Raw genomic sequence first — 27,516 nt, forward strand, 5'->3', positions numbered from 1 at the left:
GTCAGTTCTGGCCTTATATCATGAGAACTGGCCATATCCATGCTGATAGCAAGACCCTCCTCGATTCAGCTTTTCTACAATTCTTCTGCGAGTGAGTATCGCATGAGTACCCGGCGCACACTACTGTTTATTTCGAGCGGTATTTTACGATCCAGTTAATCTATTAGGCAATCTTCGTAATGGTATATACAACTTGAAAGTATCCCCATTATCAGCCAATTTCCCCTGATGGTCAATCAATTTGTCAATGTCTTCTAGATGGGTATCATAACTAAAGACACAGCTGCCGCGCGCGATTGCGGAAGTTCTAGTGTTGGAACGTGTTTTATTTCTTTATTTCTGTCTTTAGCATGACTTCCTGCTGTTACCGAGCATTGGATATATGTTTTCCACGTAACATTCTTACTTGCTCATTCAACCTTGTTTTACTTGTGTTCGATTCTGCAAAGAGGACCAGTTCACTTCGGTTTACCTGTCTACACGTTTGCTGTTTCCCATTTCATGAGAAATATGCTAGTTACCTATATGCTACTGTTTCCCTAATACTAATTATGCTGTAAGAGCTGATTCAATGCTGTTTATCATGATGTCATTACCAGGCTTCCCACATTTGCGATCCCATAGCAACCAGGCGGTTGAAAAGCTCATCTCTAGAAATGATTGCAGTGAGATGATACTCCTTGCCTGTGCCATCTGTCACAATGAGCCCATCTGCGATCTCACGATTTGTGGCCCAACCCACGAATATTTTGGACTTCCATCCGAGTCCGCCCATCTTACGGATTTGCTGTAGCAAAATCAGTTTCCGTACGGAGTAAAGTGTAGGCAGTAAGGGTTTGCAGGAACATACATCAATATCCCCGATGGTAATAGTCCATGTCGGATTCAGGTTATCAGAGTCGGTTGTCCAGCTCAGAGCAGGTGTAGTCGCCGTTGTTGTAATGTAAGCACAACCTTTCTTACCCTTCCACCGTGCAGGGAAGGATATCGGTCCTTTTTCAGGATCAGGCTCTGTTTTGACCACGCCAAGCCTGTCTTTGGCGTGTTTGGCGCCTACCTTGGCTTTCAGTTTGTCTGCAGCCAAAGAGGTGTTGACACCGCCCTTTGCAGTGCTCTTGATGAAGTTCATGATCCTATGACCCTTCTTCTGTTTGTGCTCTTCGGTCTGAGACTCAGCGGGGGCAAGAGCACTCTGATCGGGTTGAACGGCGAGGTCTATTTCGTCTTGATCGACGCCTTGTGAGTTTGTGAGTGAATGACGAAAGATGAAGGAAACATCATGGAACTTACCGAGATGCTCTAGACCTTGACCTGCAGTCGCGTGAGGCAAATCTGGAGGTGGCTCGGAGGACGTAGGAGGAGGCGGAATCGGCGCCTTGTTTCTCTCGCCAATACGTAGAAGCGTAATCGTAAGCTGAGCATTGGTTGGAATGCCCTTGAGAATATTGTTTCGCAATTCAACATACTTCTGCCAACGAGGGTAGGTGCTAAACATACTTTAGATGTGCGAGTAATTAACGTTGAAAGAAACACTGACCGGTTGATAAACACCATGCCTCTTTGGATGATCGGGTCTCCAAAGAAGGTGAATCCAACGATGAACCCGGTACCCTTAACCAGCATATACGATGTCATGAAGAAAGATCCAAGGAGAATCGGCAACAAAATGCTAGCGAGGATAAATCGAGGCCGCTGTTGTGGGAATGGCGGTGTTGGGCTAAGCGCGTTGCCGAAGCGTTCCCAAGTGTCCACAAGCTATATATGTTAGCAATGTACTGGATAAACGTTAGATTCTAGATGACTCACGTCCGCAATTCCGTGCATAACAGGCCTGGCTTTTACCCAGACTGATTCGTGAACAGGTTTCTTGGTCTTGTCGTGATGACCGCTGGGCTCGTTACCGCCCGTCTTGTCTTTAGCATCGACGATATCTTGGGCAACGTTAGTAGGGTCGGGGGAAGCGTTATCATCGTGGGGATCGCCTTGAGGATGTTTCCCCGCCGCCGTGCTAATGATCAGCGAGGAAATACTGTTGACGAAGCTGTGAGCTTCTTGTTCCACCGCCTCTCCGGCATGCTTCTCGGGGGCACCTGTGATAGAGTCGTCCGACGCAAGGACGCCTGATGCCGGCTTCTTGACGCCGCCTGTTTTACTATCGATGAGAGAGGGTGGGGCGGGAGGAAAACAAAAGTCTCGTGCTTCGGGTGCGAGAACAAGAACCATTAGAAAGCTAATAAGGACGGGGACTACGAAGTCGAATGCCCAGGCGACGGAGTAGACGGCAAGAAAGGTCGATGTGCGTCTCGACTCACGCCATGAACGAAGGCGGACGATTTGTTTCCAGAAGGAGAAGAGCCCAACTATTACAGTCATGTACAAGCGTTCAACATGAGCGCGGAGTTTATCTGGTGAAAACTCCTCTTCATCTGCTATGTTCATATCCAGATTGGCGAGCTGTATGATTGTAAGACGGGTGTATACGAAGAAGGCATGAGAACGCTTACTGGTGGTTCAGCTATTGACTTGACATGAAATATTTGCTAGAGGGATTATGAGTATCTACCATAGATGGGATTTTGTTCTGCAATGTCGAGTCACTGTGCAAGGCTTACTTTATCAAATCGACGAACCAGGATCCAAAGCTCCTCATTCGTCAATCCTCCGACCATGGGCTGAGAGACCATGCTTGGGGGGTTGTTCCATCCCAAGTTCTTGACCTCCACATCTCCATGATTAAGCTCGGCATGCCCTTTTTCCTCTAGAGGCTTCTGCTTGGTGGCCATATCCGCCAGGTAATGGCTATCTGTCGGCCTTTCTTCTTCGTGTGCCTCCACTACTTCGGGCTCTTGGCCCATCGTCGATTGGCTAGAGTAGCCATAACTGGACTGGCTCGGGGGGGTGTTTGAACCAGGATCTGAAGCAGGAGGCGGCGGCGGAGATGGTGCTGCTGTCGGAGGCAGTATTGTCGGCGGCTGTGGAGAAGTGTCGTCCGTATTATCGCTAGGTCTCCCCTTAAACATGATTGCGGTCATTGGTGTGCATGCCAATGAGGGACAAAACCTTGGCGACTGGAAGTTGGTTGACCTTCAGGAGCGGGGAACTCGTTAGCTATGAGGACTTTGGAGGTTTACGTGAAGCGCTATAGTTAGGGCATGGAAGTCGTAATTATTTCCCGTCCCTTGGAAGCTTGGAGATTTCCGGGGCTGGAGAAGCTGCCGCCGCCGACGTCAACTACATCTTGCTTGCCGCATCAGGCAATAAAAGCGTGACGTCACGCGCCGTTGATGCACTAATTGGATGCACACCAGCATGATCGCAATGATCATCCGAGGAAGACCACAGGGATGAGCTAGGCGGATAGCAATGACAGCTGTTTATCGGGTGATTGGGTGGTTATGTGGCATCTGAGACGCTTCGACCACGAATTGCCTAGTTTTCTTATGTAAGGGAGGATGCGATCCGGGCTCGTTGGTCAGTGAGTCTGTCGATCGCCGCCCAAGGTGAAGAAAGGTCGATCATTGGTCAATCGATATCCTGTTTCTCTCATGTTGTCTCACGTTGGTTTACGCGGTGGTCTGGGCTCATATCAAAAACCTTTGAGCTCGAATCTGTTCCGCTACGTATTTCACCCAGAGCCGCGTACCTCACTCATATCTGACAGAATTGCCGTTTATCCAACCTTTTCCATCCCTCAACTCAGACTTCGTTTGAAGCTTTAAACTTTAGGCGGGTTCGCGGAACTCTGGCGAACCCCAGCAGTCAAGACGAATGAGGAACAAAGTTAATATTGCGCCATTTTCCAGGGACAGCCTCCCGGTTTTCCGTTTGGCTGTTTCTGACAGAGATCGCGCCCTAAAGCCGAACCTAATCACAAGGACCTAGGTTCTCAAATCGCCAATCTATCTCTTAACCCAATGAAGCCACTTCCGCTTCTCCTGGTCCACTTCATGGCTGGTTGGTAACGGAACTTGTTAGCGTCCCTACCCACTTGAAAAAATTTCGCACCGAAGCATCTTCTCCGTCACCTAAGGCGTTATAATTACCTTGTCATCAACCCGTTTTAACAACAAGGATCTCATGATCTCCGTCGGAAGGGTGGCCGAGTTGGTTATGGCGCCAGGTTAAGGTCAGCTTAACATCTGTTTCCTGGTGGGGCAACCCGCGCGAGTTCGAGTCTCGTCCCTTTCATTTTGCATTTGTCAGCGCATGTAATTATGTCATGATATCTATTGGCAGTAGATTTGATCAAGTAAAAGTTATCTTTGTGTGTGACTTATTTTTATTAGCATTAAAAACATAATTTTTACTCTGTTTAAAAGTTACGCGTTATTTCGTCGCCAAATCGATGTTTGAGATTAGTATCCGTCCCACCACTGGTAGTTATTCGTTTCCTCAGGCGTATCCCAAACCAAGGGAACGCTAGTATCCTCTGGTCTCTCCGGCCACGCCTTGGCAAGGCCGACCCAAGCCTTAATATCCTTCCACGTCGCCTTGCCACCAGCGGGCGCCGCCGCGTCACCAGCGAAAAAGCCAAGACCGGTGCTGTCGTTGCGCGAGGGGTAGATGCGGGCCGTCAACGCGAAGCGCTCGTTCACCCAAATCTCGAGCAGAGAGCCGTCAAGAACAACGTGGAAGTTGATATCTTCGGTGGCAGTGGTGTTGCTGCTGGCGTTATGAATCTCATAGGGCTCGAAGTGGCCGACAATGGTGGCGTTGTTAAAGTTGGGGAGCAGACTGCTGTGTTCACGCACGACGCTAATCTGCGATATGGCAGGGTCGAAGACAATGGTAGTGTACTCGGCGTTGTCAGGGCTCTGGCCAATAGTAATGCCAGCCGGACCGTTGCAGCTGCTCAGTGTCGCGGTCAACTCGTAAGAGCTGCCAATGTTTGCGGACACAGACTTAGCGGCGTCAGTGAGCCCGCCAACCTGGAACTCCTGGACCTCAGCGCCTTGACGGAGAATCTCCATAACGTCAGGAAGGGGACGGATGCCAAGTGTTTGCGCAGTGGCGCCGTCCCAGCTCTCGATGCAGTAGGTGCCATCTTGCTGAGTACCGCAGTTCTGGACGCCCTTGGTCTCCTGGACGTACAGCTCTGTGGGCAAGTTGATAGCTCCCTGATATCCGAACTTCGTGGCAGTCTCAAGCTGATAATCAGACAACATGTCTTCGTTGACCCATCCCCACACGATGCGTCGGTTGTTGTTCCGAGAGTCAGCCCAGGTGGCTTGAGCATAAGTAAGACCCCAGTCCAGTGCGGCACCCGAGTTAGGTGTAAACTCGACGGAGCCGTTATCACGGCGGGCAACGTCTCCACGGTTCCAGAGAGACCACGATTCCTTCCAGTGCTGGGTGGTGTTGCCGCCCTCAGCACCCATGGTAACGAACCAGGCCTTCTCCCCAGTCTCGCCAACGGGGAGGTCAAAGAAGCTGCTGACCTCAAAGTTGTAACCATAAGATCCGGTAACATCGGGGTGGCCCAACGACGTGTTAGCGGCAGGCTCCCATAGGGCCCCAAGGAAAGTCCACTGGGTTAGGTTGGACGCAGGTGCAGAGTAGAGCGGGATACGAGGTCCGATAAAGCCAGGGCGTGCGGCGTTAGGGAACGTAGCAGGGACGTCGTCGGACTTGAGACCGGAGCCAAGAACCATATAGTAGTGGGGCTCGCTGACCTGGAGGAGATCGTCAAGTTTCTCGGAGGGAAAGAAGTGAGGGTCTCTCCATCCAGTGACGTTCCAACCCTCAGGAGGGCTGGAAAGGACAGTGCTGATTTCATTCCATGTCAAACCTCCATCTGTAGAGGTGTACAGGGCCTGCACTTCAGTACCGGGGATGTACGGCTTCTTCCAGTTCGTAGGCAGAGCCTGGATACCAGTAGAGAAAGTCAGGAGAGTACCGTCATTAACGCCCTCAACGTTAACCGGCATGGTTGTGCCGGTAAACACCGAAAGGGGAGCGGCAGGGTACTTGTCAGCAGCGAGGGAAACAGATGAGTCGTTTGCCCAGTCGCCGACATCAGTCCAGTGGAACAAGTCCTTTGAAACCGCATGTCCCCAGGAAATATTGCCCCAGTTCACGTGGTTGGGGTGGAACTGGTAGTGCAAGTGGTAGGTTGAGGTGGCCGGGTCGTAGACCGCACCGCAAGGGTCGTTCATCCAGCTGTGTGGCGCGATGAAATGGGAACGAGGCCTCCATCGAGTGAAGAGGGAGCTGTTGCCTGTCGTCGCGAAAGATTCTGGAGTGATGGTCGCCGGAACATCTGCGGCCACAGGGACTGCGATAGCCGCGAGAGAAGCAATCGCCGTGAAGACGGGGCCACCCTTGAGAAGCGCCATGTTGTCTGTTGTATACTGGTGCCGCTTGAGATCCGGAAACCACCGAGCATAGGAACGCAGCGAGTTCATCTTATATACTGAGCGACCAACCGGGGCGGACGCGATGCGGGGGCTGTCAACCGGGCTCCCGTACCGACATCAGCCATGTCAGAGCCAAGGAAAATCCTTGGGGATACCAAGGACATCTAGTCATGCACCCTGCGACGAGTCTTTTGAGGCTCTGTGGGGACAGTGATTACGAGGAGGCAAGCGAGCAAAGGAACGCAATGGAATGACTATTGGACTGACTTTGCGGGCCGAAGGAAAACCTGACCAGTCGACGATGGGGGCGGAACCGGAGGGTCGCGCGGGATGGCCGGGATGCATACTGGGGTTGGAAGTAGGTAAACGCGGGGCGGTCGACCATGGTTAGCAAAAGCCAATCCAAAGACCAACGAACCCCGGCAGCAGTAGGTTAGCGCAGGTTGGCGTAGATTGGCGTTCAAGTAGGTAATACCAAGAGCAAAATGCGGGAGATGCGGAGGCGCGGGGTTTTTGGCCGCGGCATCGCTCGCTGAAACTCAACATCGATCAATCTTGGGCAAACAGACCGGCCTCGGCCGATTAGCCCCTAGAGTCTCGTGGGTTTAAACTATGGCCCTTTGTATCGTAGAAACCTTCGCACGTGGCCGTTAACATATTCTCCCGCTTGTCTGGTTCAGTTGTTAGGCCGAATGGTCCAATGACATCAAGAAAGCCGTGGCAGAGTAGCAATGCATCGCAGTCGTGCATTCGCCAAGCAATTCGGCACCACACCCCATATGGAGACGAGTTGTGGCAACCATGGCTTGGCTGGGAATACTCCGTACTACGGTGGCACATGACGATGCTGTGGGTATTGGTAATTTCGGCGGCACTTTGCTCGCTGTTATCAAGCGTGGCAGGACAAGGTTAAATGGCCGAAAGTAACGCCAGCGTCACCCCGCCGTCGTGGGAAACGGGGCACCTTGTAGCCCTGATATGGGGAGCTAGGTCCAGTACTCCGTAATAGTCCAGTAATAATCCAGCAATGGTCAATTGGTGGTCTCATTTTGGGGCTTGCCCGTGCGTGGATCCTCCCAGAGACTCCGTCCTTTGCGCAAAGTTAGCCGTTTGGGTGGTAGTCTGGCAAATCTAGCCACGGCTCTCTCGCCCTGCGGTCGTTGTGGAGGATGTGGAATGACAGAGACTGGTAGCGTGGTAATCCAGAGTATTCTAGACCTCTCTAAGAGGCCTTTGGTCTTCCTATTCTCGCTTAAACGAAGAGTCGCTGAAATCATGAGACCATACAAACGACTATGATGTAGAAACCACCATTCATTGACTAAACAATGGCATCGTGACTTGACCAGGAGCGAATGTTTACGGCTCCTTCTACTCCTATTATCGCCTCTTTACAAATAATTAATAGCATATTATCGGTCTCTAGTCTATTATACTACTATAGCTTGTTCTCCAGACTTCCCCGCAAGCAATCAATGGGTACGACATTCTTCTTTCGCTAACCCCGAACGCTACACCTTAATTATAGTGGGCGGCCATCCGTGCATTATTGTACATAGTATCTGAGTTGATGGACCAAAGATCACCATGTGAACCTATATGTGAAACAGGCACCATGGTATATGCTGCTTTCAGCAAAGACCCACCAGCGAGAAAAGCTACGAGCTTGAGTACCTACGAAGCTAAATGAAGTCGAAAACAACAGTTCAGGTTCGTCCGCGCCAACAATTCGCAACGAAACTCTCTACCACCGCCTGCAAGTAGGTCGGAGTGGTGACTTTAGCATCAGCAAGACATCACATTCCCTAGAGACATTGTGCTTGCATCAAGCATTAGACACTGCTAGGAGAGCTATCATAGTTGACAGCTCCAAGGATGCCAGAATGACTCAATGTGGAACCAATTTCCAAGTAACCTAACAAGGTTATGTAGAAAACAGTAGGGACCTATTCGTAAGTAGCTTGATTTAGAGCTGTCTTTGTGTAAGTTCTTCAACCACTGCCCACATATTGCGGCTTGACACGTTTGCAATCCGGTAATATCATAACTCCATTTAAGGGAGTGCTAGCTTTCAGTTCGTGAGACTGAACTTGCACATAAGTCCAGATTTCTATCCATCACGGCTTGGAGAAGGTGGCCACACAAACCGATGATCGATCGATTTTGATTCGATATATAGCAGGACTTCGACATATGAGCTCGAGCACTGACTGTCCAAGGTCATGATAGGAGATGTCCTTTGCTTACAAAGGGAGTAAACAAGCAAGCCAGCAGGAGGGTCTACAAATCATCAATGATATAGCTCTCTTTGATACCATACTTTCAGTCATACAGTAATGATCTTTCAAGTATCCTGACTCAGCCTTCCCATTATATTGTGGGACCCGTTGATCACGAAGCCATCCGCCAAACTCAAAACGTAGTGGGCAAAGAGCCAGAATATCCCCAGTGTACCACACCTCAGCAACAGTGCGTAGAAAGGGCTATTTTCTTGATGTTTCTGATATTTGACCAATAACGATTAAAGAGGTAATTTGTACTAGCTGTTTCGTAGCTTGTTTTGAAGCTCAATCTAAAGGCCAAAGGTGCTTCAGACCACAGCGATCTTTTTCATTGGTTCTGTCTAATTAATTGTAGGAAAGCCATTGTTAGATGTTGCTCCTGTGTCTCATTTACATAGGAATTCTGAGCCCACCACGCTCACACAGGTCGTGGATGTCCCACACCTGCACCTTCGATACGCTGTGCTTTAGATGATGCATCCAACTCGATGCTTCAACAACAACATCAATCTCCTTGGTTGATCGGCAGCTTTAATCCAGATACGAAAACGTCCCCACGCCCTTGCCTCGGAAAATTGAAAATGAAGGGGGTTCTCGTTGTCCGATTCCGATACTCCTGATCTTTAATAACCCCGCTATCGCTGACCAATGTGTTCCAATTGCCGTGCTGGTTCCTTACTATTCCCCTGCGTCCTTCGGAGCTGCTCGGAGTTCTCGACTCCCAGCTGGTCTAATTGGTGCATCTCTGCCTCGTAGACATGTAGGGCCATCGGGTTAAGAGAGGCCAGGGGTTAAGTCTGGGGCGACTACTACCCCAGCCATCTGAATATCCTGAGCCGGTATTCTTCTCCGGATTCCATCCCCGCACCCATTGTTAAACTGTGGAGGAGCAGACGATATTTGCGGGGATGGAAGCGAAAACCGGGGGAAGAGAGGACTTCATTTCCAGCTAGAGATATGTGCCTTCTTAATTCTGATCCATTGCTGGCAGCTCGCTCTTGGGCCACAAAAATAAAATCACGGCTCTTGACAGGTTATCAAGACCCCCGGACACCCCTTTCCATCCCATTTGTAAGCCTCTTACTGCCCGTAACATTCTTTCGACTACCTCCGTCAACTACGAAGGCCCGTGAATGAGAAAAGATGGGAGGGATCCGTGCGGACGAGGACCGGTCCACGCCGAAGGAGGTCTACAACGTGCGCCTCTATACCGAGTCCTCCATCATTGCCATGGGATCACTGCTGTGAGTCAGATCGCTCTCGCCCAGGCCTTATGATAGAGATTAATGCGGTCGTTGGTCTAATTTGCGCGTACTGATCAGCCCACGATAGCTTCGGATATGATTCGGCCTTTATCGGAACGACGATTGCGCGCAAGAGTTTCGTGAACGACTTCGGCATCACCTCGGATACGTCGAAGGAGATCTCTTCCAATATTACCTCGGCTTTTCAGGCTGGCGCTGTGGGCGGCGCGATCATGTGCTTTTTAAGTTGGTCTTTCTCCCCATTCTAGAATCCGATTTCAGGATTGACACAGGTGTCCCCCTAGTTACCGAGCGTGTCGGCCGCAAGTGGGCGCTCATAATCAGCAATCTCGTCTTTCTCGCTGGGGCCATCTCCATGACAGCTGCCACGAGCAAGCTTACATCCATGTACGTTGGTCGAGCTCTGACGGGTTGGGGCTGCGGCGTCATCACTGCAACAGTGCCTTCCTACATCGCTGAGCTGTCCGTTCCCTCTATTCGGGGTATTCTTACTGGTCTCTTTGAAGTCACGTACCAAGCAGGTTCACTGATAGGCTTCTGGATCAACTACGGCATCAACCAGAACATGAACTCCTCGAGTTCTGCGTCCTGGCGTCTACCAATGGCCATCCAGCTGATTCCGTCAGGCGCCTTGCTATTCGGCGGGTTCTTGCTGCATGAGTCTCCTCTTTGGCTCTACCGAAAAGGTCGAGAGGAGGAGGCACAGAAAACTCTTGTCGCGATACGACGACTACCGATGGATCACCAATACATGCAGGAGGAAGTCGAGATGATCCAGGCCAGGCTGGCTGAAGAAGCAGCCGTCGCGGCAATATACGGCCGCGGGTTCTATGCCTACATCCGAGGATCTTTACACGAACTATCACGAAAGGGAATGTGGAATCGGCTGCTTCTTGTGTTCTGTGCATTCGCCCTGCAGAACATGTCGGGTGCAGCTGGTGAGTTTTCTGTCAAATTTTCGTTTTTCGACGGAATCAGACCACTAATCAACCGGTGTTGAAAGCCATCAACTACTACTCCCCCATGCTCTTCGGCTCCATCGGTATCACTGACGTGGCCTTGTATACCGGCATCTACGGCCTTGTGAAGGCCGTTGCATCCATCATCTTCTGCGGTGCGCTGATCGACATCTGGGGCCGTCGCAGACCTACCATTATCTCTTCCGTAGCCTGCTGTCTCTGTTTATGGTATGTTGGTGCTTATGTCAAGGTGGCGAATCCGGCACCGATCATCGCAGCTGGAGGAAAGCTCTCCGCTTCAACGAAAGCGGGAGGGCGGGCGGCCACCGCCGCCATAATGATATACTCTGTCTTGTAAGTTTAACTCCCGGGAGTCTGCTTTCAATGGCAGGGTTGGGGCGGTACTGAATCATGTAGTTGGTCATTCGGTCTCAACGGTATTCCTTGGATCGTCTCTGCCGAGATTTTTCCAGGCGCCCTTCGCAATCTGACCGGAACGTTCGCAGCTTTTACTCAATGGATGATTCAATTCATCATCACGAAGGCCCTCCCGTATATTTTCAGCGGTCTAAACTACGGCGTCTGGTTCTTCTTTGCTTGCTGGATGCTGACGGCTAGTGTCTGGGCCTACTTCTTCCTGCCAGAGACAAAAGGCCTCACGATTGATCAGATGGATAGGCTCTTGTATGTCCTGCTCCCATTACGTCTGGCTCATTATTGTTCAAGTGCACTGATACTCTCGCGCAGCGGCTACGAAGGCGATCGTCTTGCCCATACCTCTCATCAGGAGACAGAAGACACAAAGAGCGTGGATCACGATGTTCGCGAAATCGAACAGGCAAAGGTTTGATACGAAAGATACAAGGGAATTATCAACATGTCTTTCCCTTTCTGATACATTAAACGACACACGGAAGGAAAGAAACGTCATTGCGATATTCTGTCTAGTTGCTTAAAATAGCGCAGGCGCCTGAAGTCTGACTGAAACATTACTAATACGTCATCATGAGAAGGTATCGTGTAAGATGGTTCTATTAAAGTGTCCATCGTGTTGATGTGTGACTGTCTGTATTGCAAATATAGAATTGAAATACGCCTAGAATGAAGCAGACGCTCAACTAGGTAAAAGTTTGTACAGCTGAAATATATCTCGAACGACGTAACAGCAAAATCTGGGCCTTGGGTCAAAGATAACCTCTTAGCCTACGAGGTGCAGATTTTGATATTGGGTAAGTGGTTCTGGCCTTATAACTCTAAGCCTGCTTAATCAGGGGTTTGGAGATTGTGGTGGTAGTCACTGGTGTGGATTGGAATGCAAATACCAATGCAAGGTAGACCGAAGAAGATTCAAACGGAAGAGACAGCAGTAACCCCCCTCCGTTTTGCGCAGTTGAGCCCTTCAAGCCACGATGGTAGCCGTTCTGCACCAATATGACTACATCTTCGCCATCACCACCATTTTCTCCTTTCTTGATGCGTGGAACATCGACAAGCATCCGTCCTCTGCCTCTCCACATCCCTCCGTCGCCCGAGGAGGCGGGTCATTATGGACCCCCCGCCACAAGGCGGCAGCCGAGAGACCACAACCGGCCCAGACGCCAACGACGTTGCAAACTCATTCTCGACATCCATATCCTCCCGCACCATGAAGCGGGCTATGGCCATCGCCGCCGCCGCCGAGTTCCCTGGCTCCACCACCGTCGGGTTCCGCGTCACCGACACCCTGCGCAACAACACCATCGACCCGCACCTCTACGACGCCCTGCCGAGCAAGGTTTCGACAGTTCCTAGTCGACATCGACAACCCCCCTGCTGACACTACCGTCTGCAGTGCTTGTGGTACGGAAGGTCGTACAGTTGCAGGTCAAGTTTACTCCCACGCAGGTTCTCATCGCCACCCTCTGTGTTGCCGCCAGCGCGACGCTCCTGCAAGCCTTCTTCCTCTTACCGTACCTCTGGCAGAAAATCATTGACGAGGATTGGGAACTGGAGTGGACCGTGATGTGGAGGGGGCCCTGGCTACTCAGCCGTCCGCCGACCCTGTCCCTCCCGGACGCCCCGGTAGTGTCTGCCGTGTCCGGCTCACACCACTCCTTGTCGGACCTCGTTCCGCACCGCTTCGCGGGTTCCAGGGCCAGCCTCCCAATCCTCAGCTGGCGCCTCAACCGCGTCTTCCTCCGCGGCGTCGAGCAGGACGCCAACACCCTCCAGCGGCGCAACGCCGTGCTGTTCTGGGACATCGCCGACACGCACGTCAGCGCGCCGCACTACGACAACCGCGCCGAGTGCATGTACAGCTCGCTGCGAATCATCGCGGCGTCGGCAGTGAACGGGGATCGGAGAGGCATGGAACCGAGGCTGATGGTGTGGACTTATTTCAGATGGTTCATCACCGTCCTGATAGCCGGAGTACTGTCCGGGTCTCTAATGACACTTATGCTAAACGCCTCCCACTAGAGAAGAGTATTATGTGAGTGAATACTTCAGACTTTTGCATGCATGAGAACGATACTGACGTCGGTCGCCACGGTGGATGGGAAACGGTTGCACACGTAGAGATACCCTTGTTGGACTTTAGTTGCGATTTACAGCAAGGCAGTTGATGGTATCAAGCATCGTTTCAAGAATTTTGGCAAGGAAGAAGAAGAGGGCTATGACCTCGTATGGTGTTATAAAGCTTTTAACAAAGACGTTATTCACTTCCGCTTTCTAGTCCAGTAAACAGAAGTTTCGTGAGATAACTTTGTTGAAGTGGTTTGAAGTGAAGTCTCATTCGGTGATTGCTGTGCGTTGTCAGGTATCTGTACCGTATTAAGTCACTAATATATAACACAGATCAAAGGTGCTGCGTATTGGGCGTTTACCGAAGTACGTTTGCAAGTCGGTCCTTCTTAATGTTGTACAAGCGTATAATGATGGTTGAAAAATATAGTATTGTGATATATGTACGGGGTGAACTGCACTAGACCGCTTCCGGGGATCGAGAGCGACTGGATTCCATGAAACAAACAAGAAAAGTCTTAACTAGTCATCATCTTCTGTGCTACCAAGCTCCTCGGTACTCACACTCGTAACATTCAATGCAATGCGAACAATCGCATCTCCGAGGCCTTGGGCGGATATTTCAGAGACCAGCCCGTGTAGTCGTCAAGGTATCCCTCGCCGACGACGTCGAAATGCGAGATTGGTACGTCACCTTGCTCGGGCACTCTCCAAAGCTCGTTTTCGCCGTTCTGGTCCGCCACGGAAACCGCTCCGTATCCGGGCTGCCGTAATTTCTGCAACAGAGCACGCTCAATGTTTTCCATTCCTAGCCCGCTCCTTGGGCGCAAAACAACAGCCGTCTCGCTACCCGCCAGATACATGACGTGGTCGCCCGGTTTCGCCGATCGAGGCGCAACGCCCAGGTTCCCGCTTCGAGTGAAGACAAGGCACCTGCCGTCAAGCGCAGACCGGCCCTTTGGCACCTCAAGATACTTGAACAGGAGTTCGATGAGGCCTCTGGTGCCCGAACCAACGAACTCGCGTTTCTTCGTCGCCTGGGCCGATGTCCATTGAACAAACGATTTAACAAGACCAATATGTTCAGCTGTCTCAACATGGTCCTCGAAGAACCGGGTCCAGGTCCTACCGGTGATGTTGCAGAGCGTCTCGTGCCGAGCCTCTCTATCTTTGAGCGGGACATGCCGATAAGAGTCAAACTTGTCTCCGGACGCGTGGGTGTTCTTGTACAGGTTGCGGAGGTCTATTTTAGCCTGCTCATACTCTACAGTGAGGTATGAAGACCTGTCGCCGGAAGGCATGCTATGCAGGCTCTCAATCGTGTCAACATCGTATACAATATGGCCTAGCACAAGCGGGAGTTCGCCATCCGTGAAGACATGATGCATACCCTTCAGTCTCATGTGATTTAGGTGCTTGTCTTTGTACATGGGGATCGTATACGACGCATCGCGAGTCCAGTCCGGTGACCATGATGGGATTCTGTCTCTTGCCAACCGTCTACGGTTTTCCAAGGGCGCAACGGGATGGGTGGACTCGAGGTCAGTAAGCGCTATCGCTTTTTCGACGCCAAGCTGGTCAAACATGTACCGGGCAACTTTGCCAAACGTCTCGGTCAACGACATTGAATAGTCAACTTGAAGATATTTGTTGACAACATGGAGATCACTGATGATGCCGAGGCTGGCGTACACAAAATCGCGTGGGTCCGTGGCTCCTAGACCGCGGCGTACTTGGATGGCGCGATGGAGAGGGAGGCGAGCGTTGTTAGTCCGGCTGAAGTTCATGTCCGACAAAACGCGCAACGCCGCATCACCGTCGTGGAGACGTTGTGAGTTACCCGCTCCAGTGCCGAGAAAGTAACGGCAGAAGTCCTTCCAGCGTATCCGTTGGTTGCCACATTGCACCCAAGGGTCTTTCGAAAGGACGAGCTCCTGGAGCACCCAGACGCGCCTGAACCACGACTTGGCAAGAACGCTCCGCTCATTCTCAACGGCGATTCCACCAGAGTTGCCAACCGAGGCGCCGGATGTCGAAGCACTGGGGGCAGGGAAAACACCAGAAACGTCGGGGGTGAGATCGCCGAGATGGATGACGGTGCTGTGAGCCGTGGAATAAATGCGCCCCATCAAGCTTACCTGCGCGTTGCGCTCCGCAACATTTAACTGGTCGATGCATACAGCATCGGCCCATAGCCTCCGGACGCGGGTGGCGTCGTGCAGGTCCCGGAGCGCATCATCAAGAGACCTGGTAATGGCAAATTGATTGCCATCATGGCCGTCGAGGCAGATATGACACGGCTTTTCGGAAGCCCCCCATACGTATGACAGGGCTGTGTACGGGTCGATCAGGTCGTAATCACAGTCTGCGAGGGTAGTGTTGAGTAGGGATCCCCTGAGCTCAGCGGCACGGGAGTTGGAGGGGTCGGGGGAGCGAGTCGGGCTTCTCTAAGCAACCTGTCGCCGTCGGTCGGATATCGAGACTCGGAGCCAACTATCTAGATCCAAGCAATTCAGGGTTCTTTGTATGGAAGGGAGGGGGAGTTGATGATGTGTGCTAAACTGTCTCCATCTGGCGTCTTGCCAGATCAAAGTTTGCCGATGTGACCGCGTAAAGCCCGTTCCGACAGACACTTACACTTGCAGCTCGTTGAGATGTGAGCCGAGTTACTTTGAGGCGAAACAAAACCAATGTGGTGTCTGGCTGATCCGAACCCGGATCTGACTTGGACCCTTCGTCCAATGTCGCGGGACGGACATGACAAAAGTCTGACTTCACGTGACTCGGACTCAGACGAATGCTTCTAGGGCCGAGTCAGCGTTTGAGTTTCATGGCACGCCTCGTTTTCCGCCTTTCGGTACTTCTTGTCGCCAAGAGCAGACAATGCGTAACGATGTACCTACTGTATCTGTGTGTGAGTAAAAAGCGATTGGCGGTGACGGTGGCGACCGAAACAGTGTGAAACCTTAGTCAGCGAGTCGAGAGTCATGACGTTGGTACGAATAGCAACGATGGGCGAGGGTTAATCCGAGGTTGGAAGTCCGGATACTCCGATCATCCGATTGGCAAAGAAAGAACTTCGGGGCTCTCACCGGTAGGCGGCAGCCCATCAAACGGTCCCCCCAGCTGGAGCACCAGGGTGGGTCCTTGACCTTGACCTGCTCGGTGTCAAATCTCAATCGAATGGGCCCAGATCCGGCGGAAAGGTTTAGTAGCGTCGTATCGCGCATACCAATTCTAACCCCCCGGGGCGGCGCAAGCGCACCATTGGACTTGGCCATCATCCCCCGAGCCGAATTGGATATGACGCGGCAAGAATGGGATCAACTTTGGCGAGGAGGAGAACCTGTGAGGGAGACTCGCCGCCGGGGAGATGATCTCAGAGCTACCTGGAAAAGTAGCCATACCCCTTTCCGCCAGTCCGGATCCGCCATTACGTATCGACACCCTTCTTCTACGTGCAGTACCACACTTATTGGACATGTGCATTGGCAGCATCTGCAAACTGCCCATTTGGATCGTCTTGGAATGCTACAACCATGGTTCACTTTTAGTCGTCCCAGGTGCTTTTAGGAGTTCGAGCACTGGACAGTCGGCAAATGGAAGCAACGCCGTGTCTCCCCCTTGATTCTTCACAGCTGTGTTGAGCTGAGCGCAGAACAGCACCATGGGAGTTTAGTCGACGGGATGCCGCGAGAGAGCGGAAGAGAGAGAGATAGAGATAACGAGAGAGAGCGAGAAAGATCGTCGTTGCGAACCACTTTTCTCAGACTACAATGTACTATTCTTGGGAGAACTGGATGTTAGACACAGCCGCCCACTGATGTCTTGTGCCCCTTTCCCATCATTTTTCCATTGGCCGCCTCCAGCGTCGCCCCAGCGTTGTAACTGTGGCACAGTGCCACTCAACGGTCTCGAACAGATACGGGATATTACGTACGCGACCTGCGGGTACCTACATCTAGTGTAAGTAGCGATGGGGGGCGAGGTGTGGCACGCGAGTGCGCATTTTGAACCGTGTTACTCCGTACCTACCCCCTTCACTTGACCTGGAAAATACCCCCCGGTCCTTACTTGCGGCTGTTAAGTGGGGTTCCATAGGGGGAAAGTGCGAGATTCTGGGACGACAAGCATGACAGCTATTCCAACCTTCTCTTGCATCGTTTGCTGCAGCATGGCGTCAGCGGCCGGTGGAAGCCGGGTTCGGCACGACGACTCAGCAGGCGTTGGCCAAGGCCGAGAAAGAGAAAGAGAGAGTAAGGCGGATGTTTTGCAAAGTTGGGACTATAGAATCAAACAAAAAGGGTGGGTGGGGAAGCGGCTGCAACTACTATGTAGGAACTGAAAGCAGAGAAGATTGGATGCCAATGTTTGGTGTGTGTGGTGAGATTGTGTGAGGATACCGTATCCGTACCTCGTCTCAATTTGTCTTGCAAGAAAGAGGACAGACAGCCAGGGCAGGAAAAAAAAAATGAAGAACAAAAAAGTTTAATCCGCGACGAGCAACGTCGCCCACTAGCCCGCGCATGTGCGTGACCAACGGCCTTGGGGCAACGGCAACAACAACAGCAGACGCCCCGGTCAACCAAGCCATCACCTTTTACATAGCCTGCCTGCCACAAGGAGCGAAAGCGTTGGCTTTCCTGTCCCGTGTCAAGCCCCACCACAGGTCCATGAGACGGGTCTTGGCCGCCACAAACAGTCGGACAGACGGCAGCTCTTGCCTGTCTTGCCTGCCTTCCTCCCAAAGGGTGGGATATTGTGGAGACACTCTGAGGCGCAGTCGGGGCGCCAAGAATGCCTGCTCAAGAAGAGGAGGCAGGAGCGAACGAGGGAAGCTCACTTTCCAAACTGCTCTCAGGTAACAGGTGATTGGTTCTATCCGAGTTTTCGCGTCGTGGCCAGAACCATCTTTGGAATGCAAACCATCGTCGCCTGTCTTTCACGCCATCTGACAGACGCTCTGGTACGACCAACCTCGGATCAATTTAGTCTGGTGCTCCAACAGCTCGGCTCGCTAAATGAAGGTTGTCGGCGAAATCCCTCGATGGGGGAGGTAAGGAAGGCGGCAGCCGACGCAAGTGGTTAGGCGAAGGACGGCGATATGACATGTAACGCAGTGTAATGCATGCATGCAAGTCGCTGGGAACACAGTTGAGAGTTAACATGCAGCCCGCCCAACCAAACAATTGCAATTCTGCAATCCAACAAGATCACGCGTCGGCAACAAACGGCCTGAAGAGCCCCACATGAGGTTAGAGACGCCAGTGTCTTGGCTCCATCCAAGGCCCAGCTGTTTAGATCTGTGTGGTTTAGGTCCCCGCGCCCCCCCTCCCTCTTCCGAAGAGCTTGAGCCCATTTCCAGAAACATTCCCACATTCCTGCCAAACGGGTAACTGACGCTCTTTGAGTCTGGCTGACTTGGGTTGACTTGACCCGCGCAGGATATTCCATCAGTCATTCAGGTTCGGGCTAGTTTGGAAACCTCTGACATGCGCAGGTATACCGCTGCGACGGGACTCTGTTCGCCCAGTGAGCGAGCGCACCGCTGAAAATTGAGTTTAAGGGTCCTGTGTGCCGTGTCCCGCCTGTTCCCCAATCTTTTTGTCACATCTGACACGCGTCTTGACTCTTGCCAGCTTCTTGGACGGCGATGTCCTGGCTTAGACCGGAACCTTCCCTTGCAAACCTGCAAAATTGGGTCCCCCAAGAAGAAAGAAGACGGATTTGGGGAACGGGTCAAGTACGACCGAGCCACACGGGTTAGCGCACTTCCGCCGGCGCAATCACGATAAAATATATCAACCGCTTTATTGAGAAGACAGGTGGCAGGGAGGGCAGGTGGCGAATCAAACGACGCCTTCCGCCTTCCCATTGGCCCGGAGTAGGAGCGAGAAACAGGCGGAGGAAAGAAGGAAGGAAGGAAGAAAGCATGGGTGTAGATATGAAATAGCGTCAGTCGAGAGTACCTGCCCACACGTATCCGTATTCATTAGATAATGATAGGGATAATAGTTAAAAAATAAGAAAATAAAAATCCAGGCCATACCTCTAGACCCTGGCACCGGCGTCCGCGCACCGTAACCCGCGGCATCAAAGTCCGCGCACCACATGAATGGAAGAACCCCGAAATTCATGGTTTCAGCATTTTCAGGGTCCTGTCAAGGACAAGGCCACTCGAAAACCCCTCTACCTAGTGCAATCAGATAAGCTCCAGCACAGTATCCCCCTTACCCCATCCTCTGCCTTTCTTCATTTGCCTCTGTGACCTTTTTAGCTGATCACTCTCCTCCCACAGTTTGGGTGGACGGGACCTCTCCCGAGACTAGTAACTAATAACTCGCTTCGCTTGATTCTGCAGCCCGCCGGTTTTCACTTCGCCCTCACGCTTCCTCTCATTCCCTTCCACGTCTTATTCCCCCAAAGAGGCGAAGAACCCAGAGGGGAAAACTCTGCAGCCGTCGCAGCAATCAGCAAGGCGACACCCCCCTCCAAAACCAGCGAACTGCGTCAATGGCCAAATACCTGCACCGGACCAGGGGAAACAAGATTAGCACCCCCCAAGGGAGGGGTACCCTCACTTGTCCTGTCTCTCCCCTATCCATCCACTCACCTACCCACACACACGCACACATACACGCACGCACCTGCCTGGGTTCTTCCTCTTGGCCTTTACAACTTATCTGGCCTTCCTGCTTCCTTGCAAGCATTATCAGTTCCTTTTGGCTTGGCGGAGTGGGAGTAGCAACGAGATTGAAAGCGCGGGTCAGAGAGATTTGCCCATTTGGACTACCTATGCTATCCTCCCCCCTGTCCTACTTGTGACGCCCCAGTTCATCCACACTCCACTCACATTCACATTCATACCCACACATAGGTACTCGCGCTCTCTCTCTCTCTCCCTCTCTCTCTCTCGGTCTCTGTCGTCTTTCCCAGTATCTCTCTCACCCTGTTCCGACCTGCCTAACTTGATGACAACTTGTCCATGTCTCCAAAGTCCCTTGTGCTGGGTGCCCGGGGGCGTGGGCGGATGGAAAAGTATGATCCACAAATCTTTTGTTCTTCACCTCTCCTCCAGTCACCCTTCTGGCATCCTCCTCTTCCTCGTACGGGGACCGGAATGAGCCACGGGGTGTTGTTCTGTCCTGGCCTGGCCTATGCTGGGATCTTGCTCTCGCCGTCGGTCCCTACCCGCTGGGTATCCCGTCTCGTCCGCCTTTCCCTTTGTTCCACCTCGTCCCTGTTCTGCTCCCCGGGTCATGGTCGTCTGTTCTTGTCTGAAAATGGCACGACGCTCGACTGCTTCCTCGTCTTTGCCGTAAACATCACTCTGTTGCTCACGCTTGCTTTCTTCTTCTCCCTTTTTGCCATACCGCAGCACTTGGACAGGGGTTTCTGGAGCTTTCGTCGTCACCTTGGATCCATCCAGCAGAAGCTCCCCAGAGTCGTCGACACGTAAATACCGCAGTGCCCATCCATCCTCCAGCCCTGTCTTCCCTCGGCGCATCACCCTCTTACAGCCCATCCAAGACTTTCGACCGTTGGTCCGTTGCTGTCGTTGTTGATTGTTGTTCGGCCGGGTGGAGCTGCTGCCACTTCATTGACCTGTTGGTTGGACTCGGACTTTGTCTTTTGGTGTTCAGTTATTCCTTAACTGCACCTTCCAATTCCACACAACTGAGTCTGCCTTCTCAACTTGAGACTACCCTCCCACCCACCGTCGCACCAACCTCGCATCACCAACTCGTCGACGCTCCCCTTCCCTCTCGACGACTCTGTTTGACCCGCCATTCTGCTTTTCCAATACAAACAAATATTGGACTAGCCGCAAACATGGACCGCGATTCCAGAATCATCACTCCCCGCGAGGTGGAGGGCATGATTGCCGACGGACGCACCGTCGTCATCCTCGACGAGATGGTGCTGCGCCTCGATGGCTGGCTCGACAAACACCCTGGCGGAAAGTTAGCCATCATGCATATGATTGGAAGAGATGCGACCGACGAAATCAAAGTGTAAGAGAAGCCTCGACTTGCCCGTCCGTGTTCAATTAGCTTTTTGCTGCCGCGTTTCCCTCCCTTCAAGGGCCCCCATGTTGGGACCCTACGATCTCGGTCTTCATTTTTTCCCAAGCTCGGAAGAAGGAAAAAAAGAAAAAATCGCCGCGCGTATCGGGAAGAAATGCGAGACCGAATGTGTCTGGTGAAAGCCGAGCTGCGAGAATGATCAGAAGTCTGATTAAGCTTGTTTCTCCAAACACCCAAATCGAGGAAGGGAGGGAGGGAGAACCAATTAATATTTCTAGTTCTCACGCCTGTCGTTAAGTGGAATTGGTGTGCTGACATATCGCCCTTGTTAGCTATCATTCGGCTGCTACTCTCAACACCATGAAGGCTTTTCGGATCGGCCGGAAACCTGCGGGTCCTTGGGTCAACATGACACCACCAATTAGGGGCGGCGTCTACACCAAATCTGCAGCCGCATCTGCATCTGCATCTGTGCCTGCATCGGGCTCTACTACCCCAGATGCCACGGACGCTGCCGTAGAATGCCCCTTGTCCGATCTCGATGAGGACGAGTCTGCCGACGATGCCGTCTCCGAGGTCTCCGCCAGGAGCTCCCGCACGTCCCTGACTTCCGAGTGCAGCAGCGCTGAGGCTGAGGTCGAGGGGACCAAGCTCGCCGCACCGACCGAGACAGGCATCCGCAGACGCATCGCTGCCTCCACCAACCTGACCGAAGACGATGCCCTCCTCTCCGGCCGAAGCCGCATGACGGCCGAGCAATATACCGACTGGGCCATCCAGCAGAATGTCAACAAGGATATCGACGAGTACCCTTCGCTCGACCCTGCCGTCCAGCTTGACATCCAAATGAAGTACCGTCTTCTCCACGAACGCGTCAAGGAGGCCGGGCTTTATGATTGCCCCTACCTCGACTACGGCAAGGAGATTTGCCGCTACTCGATCCTTTTCGCCAGCTTCCTGTTCGCGCTGCGCCACGAGTGGTACATGACCTCGGCCTGCTTCTTGGGTCTTTTCTGGCATCAGATCATGTTCTCCGCCCACGACGCCGGTCACGGTGCCATCACCCACAACTTCACCTTGGACACCCTCATTGGCCTCTTCATTGCCGATTTCTGCTGCGGCTTGTCCATGGGATGGTGGAAGAGCAGTCACAACGTTCACCACCTTATCACCAACATGCCTGTAAGCTCAACTCCCCTGCCGACTCAAATCAACCTTGGCTAACAAAAGTTTCAGGAACACGACCCCGATATCCAGAATGTCCCTCTCTTCGCAACCTGCCCCTCGTTCTTCAAGTCCATCAAGTCTACCTACTACGATGGCTTCGTCTTCGTCTGGGACGCCGCCGCCGATGTCCTCGCCAAGTATCAGGCGTATACCTATTACCCCGTCATGGGTATCGCCCGCTTCAACCTGTACCTACTCTCGTGGCTGCACGTCCTTTCGCGCAGGTCCTCCCAGCTCGGCAGCTCCAAAGCGTGGTGGATTCGCCCGACTGAGATCGCCTTCATGGCCTGCTTCTGGTACATCTTTGGTTACCGCCTGGTCCTGTGCACCCTGCCCACGTGGCCCATCCGCGTCGCCTTTGTCCTCGTCTCGCACATCATCACCATGCCGCTGCACGTTCAGATCACCCTGTCCCACTGGGGCATGTCGACCTCGGACCTCGGCGAGTCCGAATCTTTCCCCCAGCGCCAGCTCCGCACCACCATGGACGTCGACTGCCCCGCCTGGCTCGACTTCATCCACGGCGGCCTCCAGTTCCAGGCCGTCCACCACCTCTTTCCCCGCCTCCCCCGCCACAACCTCCGCAAGGCCCAGGTCTTTGTCAAGGACTTTTGCCGCGACACGGAGATCCCCTATTCCATCCTGGGTTTCGTTAACGGAAACAAGAAGGTCATCGGCCGCCTCGAGGAGGTCAGCGACCAGCTCCGCACCCTGCTCGGCTGCCAGAAGTATATGGCCGAGACGGGCGAGAGCGCTCTGCATTAAAAGAGGGCATATACGAATGCATTGTTCCGGCGTTATGATTGTAATAGATTAGACAAAAGTCAAATTTCTCTTCCACCTTTCCACATCTGGGCCTTTTATCGCGTGTTTCAAGGGACTCTTGAATGTGAATGGTAGATATAGAGGTGGCCAAGCAGCCGATTGCTGGTCCTTTGGGGTTCTGACGGAGGAGGGCACTTTTCGTGATGCTCCAGACGAGACGTCAATGTCTTTCCGACTCTCCCGGAGACGAACCCCCCTGCCATTGGGGATCTTCCAGAGCTTGTACCCCAGTATCTCAAACCCTACCCCCTGGGTGTGACGGTTTCGAGTCTGCAGGTACGCCACTCAGATTCTGAGCCGCCCCGTGGCCCGTCAACGCAGTCCTTCCCCGTACAGATAGGCCGGTGCATGCTCGAGGCCAGCCTTAAGCCGGGGGGCAGGGGATCTTGATCCAGAAGACCCTGGTCAGTAGAGGAGAGAACGCTGGCCTCCGAGCCGACGGGTAGCGCGGCAGGAGGAAGGGTCTGAGATCCGCACGGAAGTGCGGGAATGCAGGAATAAGCTTGGGTCCCTTGGCTCGGGTCGGGCCCTCGGAGTCTTTCCCGGTGGAGAGGGAGGGGGTAGGGGGTGGAAGCTGTTTGTTTCTGAGCCCCCGGGTCGTCTCTGTGCGTGCTAGGGCTGGTGGCTTACCAAGCTGGAATTCCCTCCCGTGTACTATTCTCCGAGACAGCGGCACGGATATCCAGGGGGAGGCAAGGGGGGTTGTGGTCATGAGTAAGCGCCATCGCTGTATTGATACGTTTGCTGGGATCGCATGCTTAGAATCACTACGTTTAGGTTTGCTGTTGCTGTCCAGTTTTCCTTTCCTTCCTCTTTTCTAGTCCTCTCATCTCGTACGTCTTGTAGTGCACCGCATGAGTACTGGAAGGGGCGTGGAGGTGATAAACGTTTACAGATATGGACACGATAAGCAGTAGATGCACTGTTTGGCCGCTGGGTGCCATTCCCAGAAGCCTCGCCTGATATTGGGCAGTAACGAGGTAGCTCAGTCGCTACAGCATCAGCTCCCAGTCCTATCTTACTAATACACATAAGACTACTTCACAGACAACATCAATTTTCATGAGCACTACTATGTACTATCATGGGTAGAAAATGCCCCATGATGTATCGAAATACGCGTGGGAACTTGGGCCAAGTCAACGACCATCACGATCTCTCGGCCCAGTTACTTCCCCCGTCCTCCCGTACACAAAGCGCGAATATATACTAATCTCCCTGCTTCATGCTTAGTCGCTCCTTTGACTACGGAAGCCCGTCCTTTCTCCTGGTCCATATCGAGGCTCTGGGTAGCTTTACAGCGCGTTGAACGGCTCTGTGAGAGCAAAGGTCTCCCAATGGAGAAGAATACCGGAAGAGCCGGAACTACGTCCCTCATACACCTCCTCCGGATAGACAGATATGATAGCCGTGACATACCTGACTTATGTTCCGTCTCGGACCTAATAGACTATAGTAAATCTTTCTGCTGCTATATTCCGTGAAGACGAGAGTCAAACCACGCCGAACATGGTCAAGCCCTCTGTATTGCTCGCAAACGACGAGCCGGGATTATGCATTCATCCAACTATTTGCGTTGACATTATCATCCGTCATCGGCGTTTTTAAAGTTCGGCATGGGGTCAAGACCCGGAAGAGCACGTAGCGGACCCCGCGTGATGGGACTACTCAAACTCTTGCATCATAAGTACACCCAATATGATGGCGTGAGGGTAAGCAGCAAAGCTCTATGTAACCATACACCTTCGCATCAGAACTTTAGAAGTCCTCGCCCAAATGTTTAATCTCAACTTGCATCAACAGTCCCCGTTGCAATAGAAGACCGTCATCCTCAAATGAGAACAAAAGTATCAGCTTCCTCTTCCTCCCAGTCCACCGCCTCCCCATGCATTACACCCTCTATATAGCATTCACCGACAACTTTGTACTCATTCCCGCCAATATGATCCAACACGATTGGCACGCAACATCCATGCAGCACCACAATAATACTCCCCTTCTGCTCATTACTCTGCTCCTTGCTTCCGATCCATGGTACCATCCCAATCCTCCCTCTTTCTGTGGTGGCAAACTTTCTCCCCCTGGCCATAGCTAAACGCGGGGCAAGACTGCTGTTGTTCCCATTCATGTCTGCAAGCTCATTTGCAAACCCCCTAGGTTGCAAACCTAGCACTACTTCAGATGTTTCTGCGGGAGTGTTTCCGTTTGCAGCAATGTTGCCGAGAAAGGATACGAGAGAGATGAGAGTCCAATCCTGGAATGGTGAAATGGGGAGGTCCTTGCGTATTTGATGTACGAGGGAGTCAAGATAGGGCCTGTTCATTACCCAGTAACTTGCTGTTTTCGTAGTGCTCATAGTATGGATATGATCGATGATTCTACCATGAACTCGGAGGCGGCCAGTAGTGATGGCGTCTTCAGGTTGATCATATACGTGTCGTCTTCCATTAGCTGCGTTCCAGTTGACAGTGGTGCGGGAGGTTCCCATGCCACCCGCGGCGAGTCGGTATGGTGCTATGAGAGGGATGCCAGAGTATGACGGAACCCATGATGAGAAGTTCCTCAGCTCCTCTGGGGTGCTTGGTAGCAGTGCATCAAGGTTCGCGGACCATAGTGACAGAAAGTCCAACGAGCCAAAGTTCCGAGCCAGCGCCACAGCAAAAGCACTGAAGTTCTGCTTGATAGAGACTTCGTAGTCAGGCGTAAACCCAGACCCGTCGATCATGCCCAGAAAGGCGTATAAGTTATCTGCCAACTCTGACGTGATGAACACCCCGGCTACCCGAGCTATAAGACGCAAGAATCGGATAGGCTGGTCTTCGCTATATGGAGCAGCCTTAAGATCCAAGAGGATATCGTAGGCTATGTTTTTGTCACCGTCGTACTCGAGAGGTTTCTCGCTCGGGATAGACTGAAGATCAGCAAAGTCCTGCATGTTGTATGTTACCCGGCTGGTAAGGAATAAGATCTCTGCCGCACGTAGGACCTCTTGAACAATCCACCCCCTCTTGAACCATGGACGTTCCCAGAACTGCCGAATCGCCGGGAGGTATACGGTATCTGTGTCCTTTTTGTCGAACGTACTACGTACTACAAGGAACCTGACGTCTTGATTGAAGGTGGAAGAATCAGGGAGTACAACATGGGAGTATGGCTGACTTCGCAACATCTTATCTACCTCGCTCAGCCATGCTTTACAGACACGACTATGTTCGTCCTCGGGACCGAGCCATGCAAGTACTCGTTTTGCCGCACTATATATCTGGGCCATGCGTCCAACTTGGTGTGCCTTATCACTACCGCTGCTTTGGTCGATGCAGAGCTGGTCGATCCAGAGGTAACCGGTTGTGGAGTGTTTTTCCAGATGCGGCAGCGCTTGTGTAAGGCTCTCTGTGAGGCCAATGGTGCCGCAACAGCCTTCGATAGGGAGAGAGGAAACGATAGTTGGGTTGCCCCAAGTATAAGACACGGCTTCGAACTCAAACGGTTTGTCGTTATCTGCCGCAATATCCTTAGTGACGATTCGATATACCGACTCCTGTGTACCATTTTCTCCACTTCGTCTCAAAATCTCCAGGAGGCGTATGTGAGTATCCGTGGGCAGACGCGTGTATTTGAATGTTGTTTGAAATTTGGATTCCCCCATGGTCCGATGATGATTGGTATGAAAATGACATGCGCGTCGCTAGCAATGACCCCGGCAGTGATTTGAGATGCATGGGCAATCTAGTCTTTTATAAGATCTACTTTAGGAAGGGAAAAGTAGAAAAAGAGCTGAAAGACATAGCCGCAGCCGGGTTTGGTATTACTAAGCCCGAACTCCTTATTTGCTTGTGTGAATACAGGACCTGCCTATGTGGACACCTGTATGGCACTAGGCTAGCTGGATAGGCAATTATTAACGAATAATCATGCCACCCTGCTTACCCCGCTCAACGGTGTTTGTGATCCCGTGGTGGTAACCACATGACTGCTTCGACAGCCATGAGTCCGAGGGAGATCTTTTATGAGAGAAAACATGGCTTCATACATCAAGTCTTCTTCTCCTCAGTAGTACACTTAAGAAACGTAAT

At 52.3% G+C, this 27,516-nt stretch overlaps 7 protein-coding genes and 1 non-coding gene across 8 annotated transcripts; 4 read left to right on the forward strand and 4 right to left on the reverse strand.

Moving 5' to 3' along the window:
* Positions 1-592: 592 nt before the first annotated feature.
* On the reverse strand, positions 593-2,855 carry GLRG_10489 (uncharacterized protein; the record flags this gene model as incomplete). The annotated part of the gene is made up of 7 exons (XM_008101174.1): positions 593-787; positions 851-1,236; positions 1,291-1,487; positions 1,538-1,755; positions 1,807-2,454; positions 2,505-2,540; positions 2,613-2,855. 7 exons carry the CDS (start codon positions 2,853-2,855, stop codon positions 593-595), a joined length of 1,923 nt encoding a protein of 640 aa, XP_008099365.1.
* Positions 2,856-4,089: 1,234 nt separating this feature from the next.
* On the forward strand, positions 4,090-4,188 carry GLRG_13264. Its single transcript has one exon. It is a non-coding gene; the product is annotated as a tRNA-Leu (tRNA).
* A 167-nt stretch (positions 4,189-4,355) lies between these two features.
* GLRG_10490 (uncharacterized protein) lies at positions 4,356-6,335 on the reverse strand (the record flags this gene model as incomplete). The annotated part of the gene is made up of 1 exon (XM_008101175.1): positions 4,356-6,335. The coding sequence occupies one exon, from the start codon at positions 6,333-6,335 to the stop codon at positions 4,356-4,358; it is 1,980 nt and encodes a 659-aa protein (XP_008099366.1).
* Positions 6,336-9,781: 3,446 nt separating this feature from the next.
* GLRG_10491 (uncharacterized protein) lies at positions 9,782-11,712 on the forward strand (the record flags this gene model as incomplete). The annotated part of the gene is made up of 6 exons (XM_008101176.1): positions 9,782-9,882; positions 9,971-10,128; positions 10,188-10,841; positions 10,907-11,216; positions 11,280-11,546; positions 11,610-11,712. 6 exons carry the CDS (start codon positions 9,782-9,784, stop codon positions 11,710-11,712), a joined length of 1,593 nt encoding a protein of 530 aa, XP_008099367.1.
* A 696-nt stretch (positions 11,713-12,408) lies between these two features.
* GLRG_10492 (phosphate-repressible phosphate permease) lies at positions 12,409-13,319 on the forward strand (the record flags this gene model as incomplete). Its single annotated transcript, XM_008101177.1, has 2 exons — positions 12,409-12,636; positions 12,711-13,319. The coding sequence occupies 2 exons, from the start codon at positions 12,409-12,411 to the stop codon at positions 13,317-13,319; spliced, it is 837 nt and encodes a 278-aa protein (XP_008099368.1).
* Positions 13,320-13,939: 620 nt separating this feature from the next.
* On the reverse strand, positions 13,940-15,493 carry GLRG_10493 (HET domain-containing protein; the record flags this gene model as incomplete). Its single annotated transcript, XM_008101178.1, has 1 exon — positions 13,940-15,493. One exon carries the CDS (start codon positions 15,491-15,493, stop codon positions 13,940-13,942), a length of 1,554 nt encoding a protein of 517 aa, XP_008099369.1.
* Positions 15,494-21,197: 5,704 nt separating this feature from the next.
* Positions 21,198-23,383, forward strand: GLRG_10494 (fatty acid desaturase; the record flags this gene model as incomplete). The annotated part of the gene is made up of 3 exons (XM_008101179.1): positions 21,198-21,379; positions 21,724-22,573; positions 22,628-23,383. The coding sequence occupies 3 exons, from the start codon at positions 21,198-21,200 to the stop codon at positions 23,381-23,383; spliced, it is 1,788 nt and encodes a 595-aa protein (XP_008099370.1).
* A 1,891-nt stretch (positions 23,384-25,274) lies between these two features.
* On the reverse strand, positions 25,275-27,089 carry GLRG_10495 (heterokaryon incompatibility protein; the record flags this gene model as incomplete). Its single annotated transcript, XM_008101180.1, has 1 exon — positions 25,275-27,089. The coding sequence occupies one exon, from the start codon at positions 27,087-27,089 to the stop codon at positions 25,275-25,277; it is 1,815 nt and encodes a 604-aa protein (XP_008099371.1).
* Positions 27,090-27,516: the final 427 nt, after the last annotated feature.

This window comes from Colletotrichum graminicola (assembly GCF_000149035.1).
Source record: "Colletotrichum graminicola M1.001 genomic scaffold supercont1.61, whole genome shotgun sequence".
NCBI lineage: Eukaryota > Fungi > Ascomycota > Sordariomycetes > Glomerellales > Glomerellaceae > Colletotrichum > Colletotrichum graminicola.